Source organism: Equus przewalskii, chromosome 1 (assembly GCF_037783145.1).
Source record: "Equus przewalskii isolate Varuska chromosome 1, EquPr2, whole genome shotgun sequence".
NCBI lineage: Eukaryota > Metazoa > Chordata > Mammalia > Perissodactyla > Equidae > Equus > Equus przewalskii.
In genome coordinates, this window is record NC_091831.1 from 39476005 (window position 1) to 39499181 (window position 23177).

A 23177-nucleotide genomic window follows, 5' to 3' on the forward strand; every position below is an offset into this window, starting at 1 on the left:
CTCATTGAATTCTTGCAAAAACAAGATGAGATAAGTGCTATTATCATCTCCATTTTACGGATGAGGAAAGTGAGCTTAACAGAAGAGTAAATAACATGCTGACGGTCACAGAGCTAGTTAAGCTGAGAAGTCTAAATTCAAATCCAGATCTGTCTGATTCTGATTCAGCCTGTCTTTCCTATGACTAATTTATACCTGGAAAAAAGTTAGCTCTGGAATTTGTTGCTATTATTATGCCAATAAAAATCATCACAAAAAGTCATTACAACCACTGAAGTTTAGAAATATAACATTTTAGTGTTTTCATTGAATCACAACAATTTGATATGGTAAAATAAATTAAACAAAAAGCAAAGTCCTGGAATTCTAGAATTATGCCAAATCCATTATTTGAATGATTTAACTTCATTATTGCATACAGTATATACACAGGTCATAGGGAAAAACTTTTGTTTCTAATTTGGGAAACATTTTGTAAGATAAACCAACATTGATTTTTCTTTTTCTTTTTCTTTTTTAGGAAGATTAGCCTGAGCTAACTCTGCCAATTCCCCCCTTTTTGCTGAGGAAGACTGGCCTTGAGCTAACATCCATGCCCATCTTCCTCTGCTTTATATGTGGGACACCTATCACAGCATGGCTTGCCAAGTGGTGCATGTCCACACCCAGGATCCAAACCGGCAAACCCCAGGCCACTGAAGTGGAATGTGCGCACTTAACCGCTGCGTCACCGGGCCAGTCCCGTGACTTTTCAATGTAAGTGTAATTTAATGGACTGTCTTTCTTCCTCAATTTATGATACAATTTCTTTTGCTTTAAAATGCATTCTTGTTACAGAAAATCACATTAAACTAAATAATGCCTTTAAAATCCAGTAATTTCTAAGTAAACAGTAAGGCGCATTACTTACTGTTAAGTAAAACAAATAGACCTAAGGAAAGTTTGGAAAACTCATCATTATAAATAATTTCTGGCACTTGAGAGGTGGTTTATACTTTTCAAAGGGCTTTCACACTTAGTATCTTGTTTATGGCTCAGAGAAATTCAGTGAAGGAGAAAAGGTGTTCATTAGCCCCACCTTGGTCAGTGAAGGAACCTGAGACAAGGAGGTTAGGAGTTTGACCAGGGGCACATGGGAATTAACAGGTGGAGCTGGGACTAAACGCTCCCCTACCATCCTAAATTACACAACACCAGATGCTTGATTTTGTGTGAGGGGCATGGGTGTGTCCTGCTCCTACTCAATACTTCTCTATAAAGTAAAATAAAAATGATCACTTATCACTCTTCGGGGCTCTTGGAGGTCCCCAGGATGTGCCCTGGAAATCTTGGGCAGTATCCCATGACAGCAGGATGACTTGTCCCTACCCCAGGCCCAGATGTGTGAGACTGAATGGAAAAATGTCCCTCAGATGGATTAAACCATGGATACGAAAAGTAGAGTAACATCATCAATAAAAATAGGTACGATTTTCTGAGTCCCAAGAAAAATGTGCTAAGAAATTCACTGACATTATCTCATTTAAAACTCACCATCACATGAAGGCCATTATTATGATCCCCATTTTTATGGATGATAAAGCTGATGCTCAGATTGCTTAAATAATTTGCCAACATTCCTAGAGAGAATTCTTGGCAAAGCCGAGCTTTAAACTCATGTCTTTTGATTGGAAGCCCTTTCCTGCCCTATGATAGCCTGGTGGATGCTGGAACCCAATGTTTTTGGCCCCGTTCTTTTGGCCCCACTCCATGGCTGTTTATACAACGATACATACATCCTTGGTCTGCAGGGGAGGTGCAGTGGAGCATATGGTCCCTATTTGATATGTACAAACACCTGTTTAAAACGAACTTTTTCAGAAATTTTCTTGAAATAATCTACTTTAGATCCACAGCAAAGCAAAAGAGAATATTAATAACCATCTAGTCAAATTAGTTAAAAATCTAACTAGGCCTCCATTAAACTATGTAAAATCACTGAAACAAGTCACCTAACTCCCAAATGTTTCTCTCTCTTCTAACTTTGGATGATAGAGAAAAGCATAATATACCCCTCTCCAAATCCAGATCTGACAGATTTAGACATGGCCTAACAGTGAAGAAAATGTTTTCATATGATGACATTTATTACACTTGAAAAAAATTTTAAAATAAGCAATTATTTAAATTAGGTTGCATTTCCTCAAGGAGGACAATGGCACACCACAAAAAATAAACTGAGACCCAAAAGGTCAAACGTACATGGATCCATCCCAGAGTGAGGAGATTGTATTGATCCTGAACACTGAATAATTCTTCTACATTCTCCACGTCACAATAGTCTGGTCCCGCAGACTGCTTTGGCACGATGACATGAGTAATAGTAAATTCATTATGAGTCTAAAAAACAATTAGCAGAAAAAGAATAATGAGAATTTGACAGGAAGAACAACAACTCTGAATAGAAGTACAGTGTTTTGCTACAAGTGCAATGTTTTACTACAAGACTGCCCCACCACTTGCATCAGGATCCTCCCACCTGATCACAATTCAAAAACAAAGCCCCAAACTTGAAAATGGATTATTTGCCAAAAATCTGAGCCAGTTGTTTGGACCTTGAAACTCATTTTCACAACAGAAAATGTACATAAATAGGAATTAGCATCCCAGGCTGGTCCACAGAAGTTTAGTTAATAAATAATGTCTTGATATATTGTATCTGTAATGGAAAAATCAGGAAAAACACAACAGCAGGCTTATTTGGAGGGGGAGATACTCATTAAAAAATTTTGTGGTTTTACTGAAGGACACCTCTAAGGTTTGTTGATGGTCTTGTTTTTATTTTATTAATTATATTTAATTTCATTTCAAGACTTAGGACTTTCTTCTACTGGGGGGACTCACTGGGAGTTTTCATAATTAGGGTAATGTTTTGGATTTGCAATTAGATAAAGAGAAAGCATAAACAAATTACTCTCCTCGCATAAAAGATAAGAGTTGAAAGGAAGAAGGTTGTGAAGTGCTGGTAGGATCCTCAGGTAAGAGATGTCTGTGCTATGAGTGGCTGTCTATCCCTCCACAGCACCATGTTCTCTAGTCTGAGGGCTTTCCTGCAAACTGGGCACTCTTTCTCCAGCCTTGATTACAACTCTTCCCTCCATCCTACCTCCTCCTTTCATGGCTGACTTTACGTATTCTTCAGGCCTAGCATAAACACCACTTCTCAGGTAAGCCCTTCTTGACCCTGCCAGACAAGGCTTTCCCAGTTTCACATTCCCATGACATCTTGTGCTCCATTGACAGCACCCAGCCCCATTTATAATTAATCATCTGTCTGGTTCTTCACAAGCATCATGTAAGCATCATGTGGCAGGAACCCATGGCTGTTGTAGGTTACCGAATGTCAACACCTAGCACAGCGCCAGGCACAGACAGGTACTCTGTAAATGTCTGATGAAGGAATGAATGAATGAACAAATCAAACTAAGTACAACATATGGTCTTGGGGAAGAGGCATTGATAGCATACTGCCCCCTGAAGGGCAACTAAGGTGGTTGTGGGGAGGAGCGGGGAGATGGCAGGTCATTCTCCTATGCTTGTTATCCGAGCTTCCTCTCTCCTGGAGGAAAAGTGATGACGCCATACCAAAATACAATAGGTGAATGTGTGTTGAATGAAACATATTATTCAATTAACAGTTCTCGAGCTAAATAGTCAGGACTGAAAATGTGCCTAGACCCAGAAATATATAAACTGATACCCAAAAGAGACTATGAAAGGGCACTTTCAAAGAAACATTGTTCCTCTTTCTTGCAAGTCCGATTAAATGTATCCTCTCTGTTTTATCTCCCTCTATTTTGACATTGTCTTTCAACACATATTTCTGATAAAAATCTTCATACTTAAATATGACCCGGACTATAAGATTTCAGTTTGTTAAATTACTGCCTTAAACTAAAGAAAACAACAAAACTGTAGTTTTACTCCACGTGTACCTGAAAAAAGATGGCAAGATGATACCTGTCACTGATAAAAAAGGGTAGAATTAATTACATGAATATATGTGAAACTATCAGTTGCAATGGAAATTGATTCAGAAAATTAGATGGTTTTGGAAATCTGAAGACCTGTACTCCACTGTTTTTTAAACAAAGATTTAATATATGGTTAGATTAATTCTTTACAATAAGCTTTTACAGTATCCTTGAAACTTTGCAATCCATTTTCTAGAAGGATAATTCCGTAATAATAACAGTAGTTTTGTAAACTTAATCTATGTAAAGATAATTTCATAATATTTATAACTTTTAAGATGCTTTTATTCTGTTCTGCTTATTACTAGAAAGCCATTACTACTGAAAGTATCCTGTGCAGAGAGACATGAAGCAAAGATCATACCAGTTTTCCGCAAAGTATTCCACAGGTTTCTATGCCTCTCATTGTATTAGATTCTGCCAGCAGTAGAAATCTGTGGCAAAGATCTCTTGATAAAACTACACAGCGCAGTCCTTCAACCACTAAATCTAAGAAAGGGAAAAGAGAGAAAAACTCAAAAAACAAATCTTACATTCCATCCATCAAAGCTGTTTTTGGCAAGCAACTGCAGGTCAATATAAGTATGAAAAATAAAATTATTATCTGGTGCTCCATCTTCCATATTTTAAAATCCTAAAAGCAAACACTAACTAGAAAGAAGATAAAATTACACTTTGCATATAAATTATTTTATAAGCAAGTGGGAAGGCGCAAGCATTTTTATATCTTTGTGCCCTAGATCAACTATTTACATGTATGCGCGTTTTCTTTTGGCACAAAGCAAACACACTCTTAAAGCGTGCAGCCTGCATACACTACATCTCATAGCCTGTAAGATACAGGAAAAATACTCTTTATTATGTTTCCCATATGGTACTTTCATCTTTATGAAAGTTGATGATCATTAAGCAAAACCATTATGTTTTCAGAAATAATTAGCAGTAAAGTAATTTATAAAATGGTTCCCCATCATAACTCTTTTAAAATAAATGGAAACACAAACTCCATCTGACAGTGTCTGCCGGGAAGACTTTCCCATTGGCTCTGGAAACTTGCCAGGACTGATGCAGCAGTACGAAGCAGCACTAATTGTTGGCAAAAACACATAATCCATTTGGAGCTTAACTACCTGTGTGTACCAGATCCTCCTGAGCAGCGAAATGCTAAATATTTACATTTAAATTTTTGAGCAAAGGTCTGGACAAACAATTTTCTCAACATCTTCTTTCCTCTTCAGTATGTGTTTACCTTGAAGATTCATGTGTTTCTCAGTTAAATTACATGAAAAAAAATGATTGGAATTCTTCTCTTAAAATCTCTGTAGCATGACCAAATATAGCCTTGTTAATTAGAGAGTCTCTACTCTATCAGGGTACAAATCAGGTTTCCTGAATTTTAAGGTTACACATAGTAAAGCCAGATGGTACTGAAAGACTAGCTCTATCACTCACACCACATCACGTAGGGTCCTACGACAACTGATAACAAAATGAGAAGAACCCTCCCAGACGTACAGAAATACGGTTCCATGAGAAGAGATTCAATGTCTCGCTGGGTGCATTTCATCACTTACTCTGAACAGCACTTAGAGTAGCAGCTGGCTTTAAGGCCCTGTTTACGGGAGGAGAATGGCTAGCGTAATTGGTTGCATCACTTCTATTAGGTTGATCTGCAAATACATTCAGCAAGGAGTCATTCTGGTGTGCGGAAAAGCAGGACAAAGCGCTCCCATCAATCTGCTCCGATGGCGCTGGGGCTTCCTGGCTGCGCTGACCCCGGGCTAACTCTTGTTTCTTGAGCTGATCTTCAAAAAACAGAAACTGCTCCGATTCTATCTGCTGCTGGCGCATCTGAGCGATCCGCTTCCTTTCCGCCTCTATCAATCTCTGATGCTCCAGTTTTTTGAGAATTTCAGCTCTATATTTGTTCTAAAAAATGCAGTGGCCAGAATAAAAGGTTAGCTTCCAAGGCAAAAATATCAAACTTTCAATCTTCTAGCAGACAGAGAGAGACAGCTAGATACTGCGATATGCCCACCAGTACACTCGTGACAGTAAGGAAAATATACATCATGGCAAAAGCCCCTTAATCTGATTAAGGCAGCATCTAAATCCACTCAGATTTTACCGGAGACAGGCCATGACAACCAAGTTCCCATCATTATCCCTGTGCTGTTAAATAGTGGAAAATCAAGGTCAATATTAGAACAAAATATCTCAGAAATGGTTATATCACCCTAGACTGCACTGTCCGCTAGCCCCATGTGGCTATTTAAATTTAAAATCAAACAAAATTAAATAAAATTAGAAATTCAGTTCCTCAGTTGTGCTAGCAACATTTCAGGTACCCACTGGCCACATGTGGCTAACGACTCCCATATCAGAGAGCATCAAACAGAACATTTCCATCATTATAAGAAGTTCTCTTGGACAGTGCTGCCCTAGAACCTTTGGCATTTGTCTCTAGAACTCATACTGCTGGAATTTTATGGAGAAGGGGGAATCGCTAAGAAATTGTTCTCAAAATGTGGTCTAATCATCTCTCTCAGAACAACCAGGAGTTTTGTTAAAAATGAAGATTCTCAAGCTCCCCAGTCTTAACGAAAATATCCAGGCATTATTAGATCAGAGAATATAAACCTTTAATAAGCTCCCCAAATGATTTTGATGAAAACTAGACTTGAGGAGCTACTCCAAGGTAGGGGTGGGGCTGAGGACACAGCTCACAGCAGCACTTCGATATGCACACGAATCGCCCTGTCTTGTCAAAGGGCAGATTCGGATTTAGCAGGTCTGGGGGGCCTGAGACTCTGCATTTCTAATAAGCTCCCAGATGATCCTGGTGCTGGCTGTAGCCGAGGGCTTACGGGTGTGTCTGTTCATCTCTTCTAGGCATAAAGGCTGCCATTCTATTCCCCCAGAGATCTCTGCATGTCATATACGTGGGATACTATTGTGGACTACGAAGTAACTGGTATCACCAAAGGCAAGCTGTGCAATAGCGGCTGAGGCCATTCCTCCCAGGGAGATCCAGAGGGAGTGACCATGCACATCGCTAAGAGCGGAAGGGAGACTTAACTGGGCTTTTCCCTCCCTTACTGTTGCTTTGTCTGAGCCTCCAGGATCATTTTTCTCTTTCACAGTTCAAATCAAATCATCAAGATCCACACTTGAGGGAATCTTCTGATTTCAACATTCCTTCTGTCACTTAGTCAAAACACCTCACTCACACCTGACTTCTAGCTACGCCCATGGAAAGTACAGAAGTTCTCTGACCATGTTCAGAGTTAATGAGACTAAACTGAAATGAGAGTCAGTAAAGGTGACAACTTCCAAAGCACATAAACACACAATCAAACAAAAAAAGCAAAACAAACTTTAAAAGAATGCTACAAACATTAAGAATTCAAGTTTTGAACTTGAGGTCCTATAGACTAACTTGGTCGATTTCTTCTTTCAATGCTTTTCAGTCTGTTAGACATCATTATCATTTTCACTCTTCATTTAATAATCTAGGAACCACCACTTATTGGTGATATGATTACATTTCACTCATATGGTTAGCTATTATTCCATCTCAAAGTAATATTGACCATAATATTTAAGAATCAAATTCACATTTCCAAGGCCTACATAATTAGATACATCAGAAACCATATGCCACTCTCCTCCCTACCTCCTACTGCCTTTGTTCATCAGCAAAAAGCAGTCATCTGGCTCAAGGTCACATTGGCAAGAGTTGGTCAAAAAGCTCTTCTTAAACCACTGTAGGAAATCTATTTTCTAATGCATCACACTATTAGACAGTATAGGGAAATAAAAATACCACATCTTTGGTGCAAGTGCTTAACCTGGACATCAACATGAATTTTTAATTGGTTTACATCACTGCATCTTTAATTTTTAATTTAAATGCATATGACATTTGAAAAATTCATATGAAAATGAAATTTAAAAAATATTTGCACAGAAAACAGTCATGAAATAAATGTACCAGTTGAACTTACTTTGCTTTGCAAATATTCTTGGTATTCTACGTTATATTTCTTTAAAAGCTCCTTTTTCAATTCATCTGTCCTTGGGAATGCAATCTCCTTCAGTTTCTTTTAAAAATATATATATACATATTGATTAGTGGGATTTTCAGTATAGTCTTTCAGATCATCAGCTGAGAAAGAAAAACAGCTGGTACGTGTATTAGAAATCAAGACACAAGTAACCAAGGATGATGGTGGAAAAATAAATCTCTCTTTTCTAGGGCTCTAAAATATAACTTCGCAGTTAGGGAAGGGAAAAAATATCCCCTTTGTAAGACCTTTATTGACTCCACTGGTGACATAAGAGTTTCGTTTAGGTAGGTACCCCATTTTTAGGTAGTGAGTTTCTACCTGCACCTTCCACAGCATGTAAATGATACGCATCATAGTTAGAAGGAAGATCAGACAACATGGTAGGCAGGGACTCCTAGGCCTGACAGACTGTGAAAAGCACTGAGGGACTTCTTATAAAAATATAGATTCCCAGATCTACTGAATCAACATATTTAGAGAAGAGATTGGGGAATCTGGATCTCAAAACAACTTCTCAGTGATTCTTTTTTTTTTTTGGTGAGAAAAATTGTCCCTGAGCTAACATCCATGGCCAATCTTCCTCTATTTTGTATGTGGGATGCTGCCACAGCATGGCTTGATAAGTGGTGCACAGGTCTGTGCCCAGCATCTGAACCTGCAAAGCCTGGGCTGCCAAAGTGGAGTGCGTGAACTTAACCACTACACCACTGGGCCAACCACCCCAGTGATTCTTAACGGCTGGGAAATCTGAGATAGTCCAAGGACCACCCACCTTTTTAGAGATGAGGAAACAGGCCTAGAAAAATTAGAATGCATGTCCGGCATCATACAACTAGCCAGTGACCCAGTTAGGACTAGAATCCAAGTCTCCTGACTCTAGGCAGGCTCTTCCGATAAAATTTCTGTTTTCTTAATCTTTTGTCATTCATTCATTCACCCTTGCATGCATGCATGCATCCATCTATCCATCCATCCGTTTATTCAATAAGCATAAACAAAGAAAATGTATATACCTTTGGAGAATTTTTTCCTACAACTAAAAATGTGAATAACCCTAAATTACAGTAAAAAAGTCACATTGGCAGCCTGGGACCTTTGGTTTCCATACAGAACTCGCTGAGGTTGAATAAACAAGAGAATTGAGTGGAAATGCTACACAAAGGCATGATAATGAAGGACAGTTCTGATTAAGTTGTAGAAAAATTAGAAAATGCAGATGATCATTTCACAAAATAAGTTCTACTTACAGGCCGCTGCAGGCGTGATATAACTGGTAAGAGAGTCTTTACTCCATTATATGGTTAATAATCTTTTGAGAGTTATTTAAAATTTCATGCTGTGATTGGCTTGTATATATAGTGTTTTCTCTTCCTTCATATAAGATTAACCCAAACTATTTAAGACAAATAAATTGGAAATATTTTTAAAATGTTATTTAAAAGGATATATTCTGAGCTAAAGATATTTTGTAACTATATATCCTGCAAATGTTGATGATGAATCAATACAATTCAACAATCTTCCTTCTCCTTGAGAATATTTCAGGCCGCCCCCTAAACACTTTATTATCTATCAGGCTAGTACCATAAGAAGAAAATTAGAGCTTTGTGGTTGCCTTAATAATCAATGCTCATTTTCAAATAGTTTTCGGGTTCAAGACTTTACGGAATAATCAAAACCAGCCCAAATGACTGTCTCACGTAAGTATGGGGAAATAGACAACCATTCCCTCCGTCTCTGGGAGGAATTGTGAAATAATTCCTTTTTCAAGCCTTAAGGTGATTGAGCACATTGTTGATCTTTTTATTCTCTTTTTTTCCCCCTAGTTTCAATAAGACATCCTACACTGGCTCAGTAATGATGATTAAAAGTCTAAGAAGAGATTGAAACATCATGGCTAATGGAATGAATTTTCTGTGCTTAAACTCTCAAGAGGATGAGACAGTGGAAAGGGGTGAATCAATAATGGATACTTGTGGAGCATTTGATCCCACAGGGGAGAATTGATCCCACAATACCTTCATAATATCCTGCTTTTCGGGTACCGCACATTGCTGGTAATCTCGGTGGCTGGGAAGCTTTTCTACAAACAAACTAGAGAAAGAGAAAACATGTCCTTAGCATCATATCACAGAAAAAGTTCAATGATGGGTTCTAATATGAGAATGAGCCTCCTTTCCAAAAGGGCATGTTTAATAATTTATTGAACCTGTATTCTTTCATCTGCCTTTCTATCAAAGGTTGGCACGAGTATGATTTTGGCATTACAGGGTAGTGAAGCTCAGCAAACTAAGCACTGAGGTTAAAGGGTTATGGTCAGGATGCTCCCTAAATAGACTACGTCGCTTTGGTCTTTCCAGGTCCTGGGCGCTTCACCCCACCAGAGCACCACCTTACTTATGAATCCTGCCGGCAACACAGAGGATCATGTAAAAATCTAAGAGTTTGGAGTGATCGATGTAACCCGTTCTCATCACTGAAAAGGACTCAAAGGATCACTGATGAATGAGTAGTGCCGTAGTGTATATATCAAAAACTCAAGTGAAAATTCATCACTAAGAGAAGAGAAACATAGCCAGAATCCCTACTGGATTAGGAGATAATTATTTTTCATCACCTTTTTGAGGAACAAAGGACAGCAGAAGAAAAGGGATATCCCTATAGCAAATCAGGTGTCCAGCCTGCAGAATAAGTGCTCAATAGGTATTTGTTAAATGAATGAATAGCCCTTCCTTGATAGATCATGACAGGCTGTAAATACTATTTTTGATCAACTAATATGCAATACCTTATAATTACTGATGTTCTGTTGTTTACAAATCACACATACATTCATCATCTCACCTACAGGGTACAGTGGAATGGCATCATAACGCGTTTCTCAAATTAGAAAATTAAGGCTTAAAGAGGCTACATAAGTTGTTAGTTACCTAAGGCTTTACAAATAGAATAAAGTCACAGACATTTAGAGTTGAAGAGACCTCGGATATTTTCATCCACAGTCTTTCATTTGTAGATGAGGAACTGAGGTCCATGGAGAATAAGTGAATTATAAATTATCACATTGATAATGACAGAAGAGAATTCAAATATTCTGATTACACAGTAACTGAGAGGGTATGGTGGCCTTTCCCTTTTACACTTTTGATTCCACGGGAGTGTTTGCAAAACTCAAGCAGAAGGTGAAAAAGCACTATTATCAAGCGGTAACTTATAGTTCAGAAACTAAAATGGAAAATGTGTCCTATCAACGACAATTGATATCCTCTGATTTCATATTTATTGCTTAACTTTCTAGAAACAACTCATTTTCCCCACAAAGGATGTTTTCAACTATTCTTTCAATTTCCAAGAAGTTACTTTTAACTTGAACAAAATGCAGAACCCAATTTGTGTACCACGTAAACTGTTTTTAATTTCACCCTTGGTAGAATCAGGGGACGCAGTTTCTAAAATAGTTTGTCTTTTCAATTTCTCAAATGTTCTCAGGTTAAGACCTCAACTAACGAATGATGTTAATCAACACACAGCTTTCAATTAAAACAAAAATAAGAGGTTTACCTCAGATTAAATAATTATTGGTAACAGGAGAGCCTCCCAACCAGTAAGACAGCAAATTGGCAAGGAAAATCTAAATCCCATTTCTCTTAACTCTTAAACTAGGATTATGTTATTAATAAATATCTATCTAATGTGAAGTGCATTTTCACATGGCTGTTTTGATATAGTAGCTGCTTTCACTCAATATTTTAAAAGCTCTTTCACACATAGCATTCTTCCACAGCTAGATAAATGTCTTTTTTTAAAAAAATACTAACTACAATGTGAAACTGACTCCTACACCCTATCCCCAAATCAGATCCTTGCTGTGATTCTCTACATGTCCCCCAGTCTCAGCCCATCAAGTCAAATTTTAAAAATGTTCATGGCATGTTCCAGGTGCTATAGATGTGATCCCGACCCTGATATCAGTTTCCCTACATTAAACCCAGCATACATGGGATTAAAACCAAAACACTCATTCCCTGCTTACTCCCTGGCTTCCTGGTTCCAGAATCCACTATCCTCCATGGAGACAGACACGGCCAAGGACAAGCACCTGGATTCACTATGTCCTCCCGGCAAAGAGATACAGGCTGGTGGGAAAGCTGCTGACCAGCAAGGTCACGGGCTCCCTCCTCTCTGCAAGTAGTCTCAAGGGCAAAGACAGGTTGGTGGGAAAGCTCCCACCAGCAACGCCATATATTCCCCCTCCCCTACCTAAAACCCCAAATAAAAACTCTTCCTTTTAGCTTTTCAGAGAGTTTGGGATTTCAGTGTTAGCTACCCTCTCTCCTTGCTCAGCTCTGTGCAATAATAAAATTCTTACTTTCTTCCACTACCCCTGGTGTTAGAGATTGGCTTGCTGCACAGTGGGTGAGCGAACTCACTTCAGGTTCGATAACAGATGGAGCTGCAATAAGGCTCCTGCTCTCGTACAGCTTACATTCCTGTGCTGGGAGAATGACATGAAGCAAGAAATTTTATTTGTGAAGAATGTTAAAGGGACATGTAGGTTACTGTATTGGCCTATTGAGAAGTTATCTGATCCTCCTGGTCATCACCCCATCCCTGACCTTCTTCCCATCATCCCTAAGCCTCAGAGATGGTGTGGGGATGCCTTTGAGTACACACTTGGTAATTTAAAAACCTAGACATCTAATGCTTTGGGACACTGTAAAATTAGTCTGAACGTGAAAACATTCTTGTCATCCTATCTTACTGAAATACCATGTAAATATTTTTCCAATTTTCTCATTTCTCAGATCTCCAAAACAAAAGACTTACGTTATAAATTTATTATAAAGAACAAAGGCGTTTTCCAAGTTTCCTTCTTGAAGATACACCGAAGCCATCCTCTCCATTTCTACTCCGGACCTGAAGTAGCGGCGCGGAGTGATATCTTCGCTGATTGTAATATTACAACCAAGCTTGCTTAGGGCACGGACTCGCTCTTCTGGGCTGAGGGAAACATCCGTATGGTCTGGCATAGCAGCTAACTTTTTCTGCAAAGTAAAATTTGAATCTCTGATTATAATAAGAAATGAATATGACTGAAATGACCTGACACCAATACTTAAGGAAAGCTTTTCACAAGAGTTTATATGATAAAAGTGAAGTCTTTTTGCAAAAACACATGATCTACACACCAAAGAGATACACATCTCCAGGTAAATATGGATTTTTATTGAGGTAAGATCTCTTTTAGGTCTCAGTGTACAATTATCTAGCAGTTCCTGGGTTTGAAAACGTTTTTGCAAATGTTTTAGGTGATTTTAGGTAAAATATCATTGACCCTTATGTCCTCATGGATGTTTCCATCCTGGGCCATGTGAAGCTGGCCCAGAGAAGGATTCCTGCCAGGCTAGAGCTCATGTCATTCTACTCTGCACGGTCTCCAAGAGATAGCTTGGATTCAGAGTTACTGTAAGGATTCTATTCTATTCCAGAATACATCTAGTTTAATAAGAAACTTTCAGGACCTCCCTGTATCTTCACCAAGTGAATAAAACTCTACCAATAAGCCCTGGAGAAGCCTTTCCAAGCATATGGACACCTATCTCTTTTTTTTTTTTTAACATAAAAAGACTCTCAGACCTCCACATAATATAAACTGCACTGTTAATTCATCCCCGAGTGAAAAAATGATAATAATTACTAAGAAAAAAATCAGTGATATTAATTAATATATTTGTATTTTCTTAATAAAAACAGCATCTGTAGGGGCTGGCTCCATGGCCAAGTGGCTAGGTTCGCACACTCTGCTTTAGACGCCCAGGATTTCGCTGTTTTGGAACCTGGGTGTGGACATGGCACCGCTCATCAGGCCATGCTGGGGCGGCCTCCCACATGCCACAACTAGAAGGACCCACAACTAGAGTGTGCACCTACGTACTGGGGGGCTTTGGGGAGAAAGAAAAAAAAGAAGATTGGCAACAGACGTTAGCTCAGGTGCCAATCTTTAAAAAAACCAAACAGCCAGCATCTATACATATTTGGAGAAACACAGAACATAAACATTCAGGATAATTATTCAATTATTCAGTAAAAAGTTGGTGCTTCAAAAAGGCAAAAAAGGCAACAAATATTTTTTGGTTAAAGGCCCTATAGCAAATATTTCAGGCTTTGCAGGCCACACAGTCTTGGTTGCAGCTATTCAGCTCTGCGAGCGTGAAAGCTGCCATATAAACAATATGTAAACAAACGATCCTGACCGTGGTCCAAAACTTTCTATTTACAAAAACAAGCAGTTGAATTTGGCCCTCAGACCACAGTTTGCTGATTCCTGCTTTAGACCAGTGCTTCTCAAAGTATGGTCACTGTACCAGCAGCATCGGCATCAACTGGGGATCTCTTAAAAATACAAATTCCTAACAGGCCCCACCTTAGATCTACAGGCTCAGAATCTCTGGAGGTGGGCTGGGAATTTTAACTGGTTTCCTAAAGGGACTTAACCCACGTTATAGTTTGGGAAGCACTGCTTGAGACCACTCTACCATCCTCTGATGCTCCAGGAACAGAAAAGTTAGCCCAGAGCAGATTTAGCTTCCCAAGTCCCCTTGAGTCACTGAGGGTAGATCGCAAGGCTGACTACAATGTGGGCAGAGCTTAATTTGATTACGGTCTACAGAAGGTTAAAGAAGAAATCAAGGTAGACATAGTTTTAGTCTGGCCATGAATTACCGCACCAACCGTCATGGGCAGGGTGGGGTGAATTAGATAGCTGCGGTTTTTCCAAAGCTATCTGGTCTACTTTGGTGGTAATTTTATACCAGATAGAACCCTAGCGACCTGGAATGATTCCTGCTTCTTAAAGTTTAATATATAACCAGAGAGCCATAAACGTGCTTCTCAAGGCCCCATTAAGTCAGAAGCAGGCCATGCCTCTTTACCTTCTATTACCCCTTTGACCCGGCCTGCAGCAATTGGGCAAGTCCTCCTCCCTGTTTCTTTCTCCCCAAGGAAGCTCTCAGGCCTGGGCTTCCTCGCCTTGAAGGTCTCCAGCTACCTCCTGTGATGGGGTAGGCAAGCCAGTTCAATTTAGAGCAGAAGGGACAAGAAGACTCATCAATCTCCCACTTTCTCCAGGTCCAACTTACAAAGAATAAAGGGCACACTTGATTCTGATCCTCACCTGGTGCCTTAAACCTATTTTCACTTGGTCCAGAATTGTGAGATCAGACAGATGTGACCGGCAGCAACACTAACACTCAGACCCTTCCTAAGTGACTCTATCATAAAGGAAAGCACTCTTCCTTCTATCCAAACCGTGTTGTGCTGCTCTCCCAATTCTCTGAAAGCCTTTCTAAATTCAGAGAAGCTGTTGGAGGCTTCCCCGCAACAGAGCAGGAATGGGACCTCGTGAACTCTGAGCCTCGGGCCTGAGTACACTCTGTCTTTTCCAACTGAGAAGTCTCAGACACCACAGCAACACATCCACTTCTCCCCGTCGCACTCGCCTGTGGAGCTCAACAGCTCTAAGGGAAAATATTGTTACTCGACCACACACACATGCTTCAATGACATCAGAAAATGACTGGGAAAAAAAAATTCTATGGAAATTAGGGCATTTTCTAAAGGGGGCTTCCAGTCTCCTGTATGCACAAAAGTAATCTGTCCATTTTTTATGACACTACACTACACCCTGAATTATATTTGTGTACAAGTGTTTTCAATTCCTCGTGAACTCCTGAGGGAAAGGAACAATCTTCCATTCATTCCTGTTCTCTAGGATGTAGCATATTCCCTGCAACACAGATGATAATCAATAAATGCACCAAATAGAGGAGGAAGAGAGAAAAGGGAGCAACATGATTATAATTAGGTTATTTTTTTATCTGAAGATAAAAATAAGATTTATTTTTCCTTTACTGAATGATCCTATCCTTCCCAAATTTATAAATGATTTCAGAGATAAACTGGGAAATAGCCTAAAGTCTTCAGCAATCTCTAATGTTTCATTTGCATGTGAGGTTCTCAGATGAAAATACAAAATTTCCAGATGAAAAAGCCTTAGTGTTCCTTTTTACATTGACATGTCCACTAAAATTTTAATTATTCCTAAATAATGTTCCAGAAAAACACACAGGACACTCCCTAAGGATAATTCTTTCCTCTGCAGAGGTGGAAATGGGGCAGCCTTTATTATTCCACAGGTATTATCCCAACAACATGGGGTCAGAAAGTGAAGAGGTTCCCACAATCCTCTGCTCTTCAAACATCCTCTCAAAGCAACTGAGCTTCAGTGAAGGACTTTCTTGGTAGACAGAGAACATTGGGTCAGAACTTCTTCAGAGCAAGAACCAGGCCCCTATGTCTTTGTGTTCTGGTGCTAAGCTTTGTGTGTAGAGGGTATTCAGTATACTGCTGCTCTCAGGGTTTCCCTCAGGGTTGCAGTGACTGGGTTGGGGAGGGCTGCCAGCAGGAGGGTAATGGTAATGGCAGCTTCCATTTCTCAAGCCCCCGTGACAGGCTAGGAATGTTAAAAAATATTGTTTCCAATTATCATAAGGTACAAAGTACACAAACAGGGCCATGGAGATTACTAATGTGCCTACATTCACACTCAAAGACTGATCTGGGACACAAAATAAGCCCACGTGACCCCAAGACCTCTGTTATTTCCTCTCCAGCATCTTATAAGATGTCACTAGAGAAAGCGTGCACCACGTTGGGCTGAAAGGGAAAAAGTGAGAAGAACCAGAGTTTCAAATATGCAGACATTTCCACAGGATCTCAAAGCAACATTTAGGTGTTAAATAGAAAATATTTTCCTTGGTCATTGTCACACAAGGTAAGTCTCCCATTTTTATCTGTAAACAAGCTGAAGCACAAAGAATTTGAAGCACCTGCAACAATGTCAACTCTGAAATTCTTCTCTCCATGTTCTGCTAAAGGACTACACTCCTGGAATCTACCCAGATAAATTAAAGTTTCACACTTTGTGGAAAAAAATTATTTTTAATTCTAGCAAAGATGGCTTTATTAGTCACTTCCTCATAGAAGAGGACCACACAGATGGATGAAAAAACGACAAGTGCTAACCCTCTTGAAGTAAATGTGACTCATTTCACATTTGGTGTGTTTCTGTTCTTCTTTTTGGGTTTTCCGACCATATGTAAAATATCAGTTGGTGCCACCTACCAGAGAATTCAGAGTAAAAGGCTGATCCATGGTGTCCTGTCTACAAAATGAAGATGTTCACTGTTTCTTCTCAATCACTTCATCTGTTTCAAAGACAAAAAGCAGAACTAGTGTTATTTTTTGAGAACTCGAGTCTCAAATCCCAAACCCCAGGGTTATTTCTACCTTAGAGAAACATGAACAAATTGAAATAACTTATGTAATCTGAGGTTTTAGAGAGACTGTTGGAAATCTCTTCATGAAAATACAAAACTGCAGGTGGCTATGGTTTCTTGAAGCAGCCCTTTAGAAGTGGAAGTTTGAAGAGAATTAATTATTGCTGAGCACCCAGGATGAGCCTGCTGGGTGTTATCTTACTTAGATATCTATGCCAGGTTATTAGGTGGGTTTGCTTTCTTCAGAGGGAGAAAGAGCACAGCAGTTAGGAGCATGGACTTTGAGACCTAGAATCAATCTGAGCTTAAACTCAGCCCTACTAGCTGTGGGAGGCAGAACTCTAAAATGGCTCTGTGTTTCCTGCCCCTTAGTATCCACAGGTTTGTGTAATCCCCTCCCCTTGAGTGTTGATGAGACCTGTAGCCGGCTTCTAATCAATAGAACACAGCAAAGGCAATGGGACATTACTCTCATGTTTATGTTACGTCATATGGCAAGAGTGAAGAGATCTGGGAGACATATTCAGACCTCTAATCAGTTGACATTAAATGAATCAAAAGGAAGCTTATCCCAGGTGGGCCTGACCTAAGCAGGAGAGACCTTTCAAGGAGGGAGACACTCCCCTGCTGGCCTTGGAGACTCAGCCACCATGAGCTCCACAGCTGCAGGGAAATGAATTCTGCCAATAATCATGTGTGCTTGGAAGAGGACCCTGAGCCTCCCGTGAGACTCTTACCCTGGTCGACACCTCCATTGCTGCCTTGCGGGACCCTGAGCAGAGAACCTGGTTATGCTGTGCCCAGACTCCTGACCCGAAAAATGTGAGATAATAAACGTAGCTTGTCTTTAGGCATGAAGCTCGGGGTGATTTGTAAAGCAGCAACAGAAAACTGAAACGCTAGCTGTGTGACTGCCGGTAAGTTATACAGTCTTTCTGTGCGTCTGGAAAATGGGGGAAATAATAGTACCTGTGTCATGCAGTTTGGTAAGGATTAAATAGTTAGCAGATAAAGTGCTTAGAATAGTTCCTAGTACTAGTCATTAGGTAAATGTTAGCTATTATTAGAATCTTTATTTTGCAGTTGAAGAAACTGAGGCTTGGAGATGTTAAGTGAATGTACTCAAGTCCCAATAGTCACTCAACAAACGTTAGCCTCTTTCCTTTTATGCTAGTTGAGGTCAAGCTCGGTATCACCACTTCCCACTTCTTCTAAATTTATTTTGGCCTTTATATTCTACTAATCACTGATGTGGTGTTGGACACATATCTTCTCAGTTCCTCATTTATGAAGTGAGAGGGTTAAGCTACATTCTTTTGAGTTATAACATTTTATGATTCTAGAAATCTCAGAAGTAGACCATTCAACCCTTCCATGCTATCTTCTGGCCTGCATCCATGGCTGAGAGCCCCTTCAAGGAAAGTCACTCGGCGTGTTCCAGTATTTCCCCTTCGTCCTCCCCAGTGATCCTTCGAGTAAACACAGAACTAAGCTCGCAGGTTGCAGAAACGCCCACGAAAGCCATGACCTTGAGAGAGCCACAGTCACGGTGTAGTTCAAAACCCAAATTAATTCTGGAGCCCCTGAATGTAGGCAATCCCCTCTGGGGAATTACCACTTCTCAGTGAGAAGAAAAAACCCCAGAAAATAAAAAGACATTTGAAGAGTTAAAGAGACAGAACAAAGAAGCTTATGGGGGAATTTGTGGCAAGAGGGAGAGAAGGGGAACAAGGAAATACTGGTTAGTCATTGATTAGGGTATCATAAAAGCCTATAATTATTTCTTTTTGGGGTTGCTCAGATCCTTAAATAGAGAAGAAATAATTTAAAAAGTTGGAAATATTAGAACAGCAGTTCTTAAATTTTACTGTACCTGAGAATCATATAAACCTGACACTTGTCTAAAATGCTGATTCCTGGAACTCACCCACAAGGATTCTAAATCCATCAGTTTTAAGCCCTCCAATGGGCATTAATTGTTAGGCTGTGGCCCAGGTGATTCTGATACATGAGAGACACCGCATTTGAGAACGTGTCAAGCAGGATTCTTAGTTGCAAGCAAAGGCACTGATTCTTAAATTCATAGAATAATGGAAGGATCATGTTTCCAGGAAGGCCAGAGAAATTGGTCTCAGAGGTTATGTATCCAGGATCATCACCCAAATCACACAGAAGCACTAATTTGCCGGGCAGAGGAGCTGGCAGTTTCCACCCCTAACCAGCTGCTGCCCTGGAATCCACGTGGAACTGCCACATATTTCTTCTTGTCACTAGTTTCTATTTCAAAGTATCAGACGGTGGTGTCTGACTAGGTCACACGCCTGCAGCCTGGCTGCAAAGGTGGCTGAAAAGGCAAATATCCAGCCCTTTGACACTTCCATAGGAGGCAGTGGGATATGCCAAGTGAGAAAAGGTAGATTCAGGGCTGGGGGGCCAAAAACAATGGTAAGTGTGCACAAAAATCAAACAAACTTCTCTGTAATGAGCTTCTAAATGTATAAAATGTTTAATTCAATACATCTTAAACACCAGAATTTATTAAATTGCTATAGATGAAAACCAATCACTGTTAACTCCCACATGTAAACTTATTTATAATTCAGAAAGAGAAAGCAACTCTCCTCAAATATAGGATGAAAGAAGCTTACAGATTGGTTGACTTATTTTTTGGACCATTAACTACTCAATGGCAGTGGTCCTCAGTTAATTCCTTTATTTGTTAATCCTCAGTCCTAGCACTTACCAGCTGTGATATAAACAATTACCAAAGGCAACATAAACAGGTTATGTTCTCTAGATTGGTGGTTGTCAAAGTATGGTCCAGGGTCCCCAAGATCCTTTAAATGGGTCTGTGAGGTCAACATTATTTTCATAATATTACTAAAACATTATTTGCTTTTTTACCATCAATCTCTCAAAAATGTAGAGTGGAGATTTCCAGAGGGTGCAGGTTAATGGAATGTTTACTTGCATATTCTTGTAAATGCCTGGTTTAACTTTTTTTTTTTTTTTTTTTAGATTTTTTATTTTTTCCTTTTTCTCCCCAAAGCCCCCCTGGTACATAGTTGTATATTCTTCGTTGTGGGTCCTTCTAGTTGTGGTATGTGGGACGCTGCCTCAGCGTGGTTTGATGAGCAGTGTCATGTCCGCGCCCAGGATTCGAACCAACGAAACACTGGGCCGCCTGCAGTGGAGCGCGCGAACTTAACCACTCGGCCACGGGGCCAGCCCCAGAGTGGTTTTTTTTTTGTTTGTTTTTTTTTTTTTTTTTTGGAGGAAGATTAGCCCTCAGCTAACTACTGCCAGTCCTCCTCTTTTTGCTGAGGAAGCCTGGCTCTGAGCTAACATCCGTGCCCATCTTCCTCTAGTTTATACGTGGGACGCCTACCACAGCATGGCTGCCAAGCAGTGCCATGTCCGCACCCGGGATCCGAACCAGCGAACCCCGGGCCGCCGAGAAGCGGAACGTGCGAACTTAACCGCTGCGCCACCGGGCCGGCCCCTGCCTGGTTTAACTTTTAATAGGTAAATATAAATAAATATAACCCACATAAACAAAGCTTTTTAGTGTCCTAAATTTTTTTTTTTTTTTTTTTTTGGTGAGGAAGATTGGCCCTGAGCTAACATCTGTCACCAAGCCTCCTCTTTTTGCTTGAGGAAGATTGTCACTGAGCTAACATCTGTGCCCATCTTCCTCTATTTTGTATGTGGGACACTGCCACAGCATGGCTTCATGAGTAGTGTATAGGTCCATGCTCAGGATCTGAACCCCAGGCCGCCAAAGCGGAGTGTGTGAACTTAACCACTACGCCACTGGGCCAGCCCCCTTAGTAATTTTTAAGAGTGTAAAGGGGTCCTAAGACCAAACAGTTTGACAACCACAGCTCTAGATCAACTCTGCGAACAAATAAAACAACATAGAAACTCACTAAGCTATTTCACACTAACCAGAAATATCATAGGCCATGTCAAGTACCACTTTCCATTTGTGCTACTAGGCTCTTGCTAAAATAATTAGAAAACTGAGGGTACAGTGAGACGTACCCCACCTCACAGAACCTGAGCCCCACGAGAGCAAATGCAGCAGACTATGATATATTCTGCAATACCCATTCTCTTTTTCTAATATAGAAACAGAATTTTCAGCTGATATAGAGTCACCAAAAAAGCCCCTACATTTTCCAGCCTTTCTTGGAGCTAGATGTGGCTATGTCACCAAGCTCTGGCCAATGGGGTGAGAACAGAAGTACTGTGATCAAAGTCTGGATCCTGCCCTTTAAAGGCAGGGACACAGTCTTCTCGGCCCAGCCCTTCCCTTCCTGCCAACTGGAATGAGGGCGCACAGGTGTGCCATCTTCAGTCATGAGGATGAGCCACGCATGGCAAAGCAGGAAGAGAAAAGGAGCGCTCTAGTTTGCTCAGACCATTTTGACAGTGACAAATTTCTATCTCATCTGATCCTGTGTCTTTGTTTAGGCAGCTGGGCCTGTTGTATCCTGACAGCTGCAATGCGTTTAACCTAGAAAGGATGACTCAGTGTGGTCCAGGAGAGACTACTGTCGGCACTGATAAGAAAACAGATATCCTCCATCACCTCCACACCCCTCAGCACCCTGCCTGTCCTGCCTCCACACCTCCGCCCCAGTACAAGGAGTAACAGAAACATCCTCCTCCCTCCTTTCCTCCCCACAGCTCGCCCAAATCCTGCCCAGCCTGGGAGATCCTGCTTACCCATCTAGAAGTTTCAGACTTCTTCAGAATCAATACCACATACTTCAAACTAGCAGGTAATATAAGCTACAGCCCCAAAGGCAACATTTGGTTGTTACAAATGTTTAGTTTGGTTGTTATAGTAAATTTAAAATTTTTAAGTTAGTTACCAACATTTGAAAATTGGGAGATTTCATATAAAAATTCAAATTTCTGCTTCTCTTAAAAAAAAAATCATCACTCATATGTGGAACATAAACACATAAAGAGAACAGATTAGAGGTTACCAGAGGGGAAAGGGGTTGGGGGTGGGTGAAAGGGGTAAAGGGGCACACATATATGGTGATGGATGAAAATTAGACTGTTGGTGGTGAGCACGATGCAGTCTGTACAGAAACTGATATATAATAATGTGCACCTGAAATTACACAATATTATAAACCATTATGACCTCAATAAAATAACTGAAAAGAAAAAAAAGTCAGAGGGTCTGGCACACGGGGCCCAGTACCTGGAACATTTATTTGCCATTATTTATCTTTTATCCTGAGTTTAGAGCAGTGTCTGCTATAGAATAAGGACTCAATATGTATTTGTTGAATGAATGAATGAAGAAGCGTTTCTCTTAAAGTCTATAGTATACTTCCCATCACATTCCCAGACAAATACAGAAGCTTAGTAAATACTTGGCTCTAGATCAGTGCTAAAATATGTCCCCCAAATGCACAGGCCTTCAAGAACTCACAGGTAGCTCGTTTAATTCTCTTAATACAGATCTAGTCATTAATTCAATCATATAGTCATTCAACAAACATCAGTTGAACACCTAGGATGTGCCAGGCATTGTTCTAGGTATGTGGGATATGAATAAAATTGGCAAAGGTTCCTGCCCTTGTGGAATTTACATTTTAGTGGGGAGAGACAGATACACAATAAAGCTTTTAAATAAATAAATTACATAGTAAGTTAGAAAGTAATATGTGCTCTTAAGAAAGAGCAAAGTACAGGAACCAGGAGTGCTGCAGACGGGGTAGTCTAGGTAGCAC

The 23177-nt window shown here is 40.1% G+C and overlaps 1 protein-coding gene and 2 long non-coding RNA genes across 12 annotated transcripts in view; 2 read left to right on the plus strand and 1 right to left on the minus strand.

Moving 5' to 3' along the window:
• STAMBPL1 (STAM binding protein like 1) overlaps window positions 1–23177 on the minus strand; it is a 66367-nt gene that overhangs the window by 22939 nt on the left and 20251 nt on the right. For 6 of the 10 annotated variants that reach the window (XM_070610686.1, XM_070610693.1, XM_070610702.1 and 3 more), the window contains 7 exons: window positions 17267–17349; window positions 12911–13128; window positions 10102–10177; window positions 8021–8116; window positions 5588–5942; window positions 4378–4502; window positions 2242–2379 (listed from right to left, as the gene is read on the minus strand). In XM_070610686.1, the coding sequence (XP_070466787.1) occupies window positions 2242–2379; window positions 4378–4502; window positions 5588–5942; window positions 8021–8116; window positions 10102–10177; window positions 12911–13128; window positions 17267–17296 (1038 nt within the window). In that variant the 5' untranslated portion in view covers window positions 17297–17349. The remainder of the gene's footprint in view (window positions 1–2241; window positions 2380–4377; window positions 4503–5587; window positions 5943–8020; window positions 8117–10101; window positions 10178–12910; window positions 13129–17266; window positions 17350–23177) is intronic. The other 4 variants (XM_070610741.1, XM_008530932.2, XM_070610723.1 and 1 more) reach the window with 1 other exon arrangement.
• Window positions 521–13167, plus strand: LOC139081984 (uncharacterized). The gene is made up of 4 exons (XR_011537569.1): window positions 521–756; window positions 9910–10037; window positions 10444–10786; window positions 12889–13167. It is a non-coding gene; the product is annotated as an uncharacterized lncRNA (long non-coding RNA).
• Window positions 16779–17197, plus strand: LOC139081989 (uncharacterized). The gene is made up of 2 exons (XR_011537578.1): window positions 16779–16916; window positions 17020–17197. It is a non-coding gene; the product is annotated as an uncharacterized lncRNA (long non-coding RNA).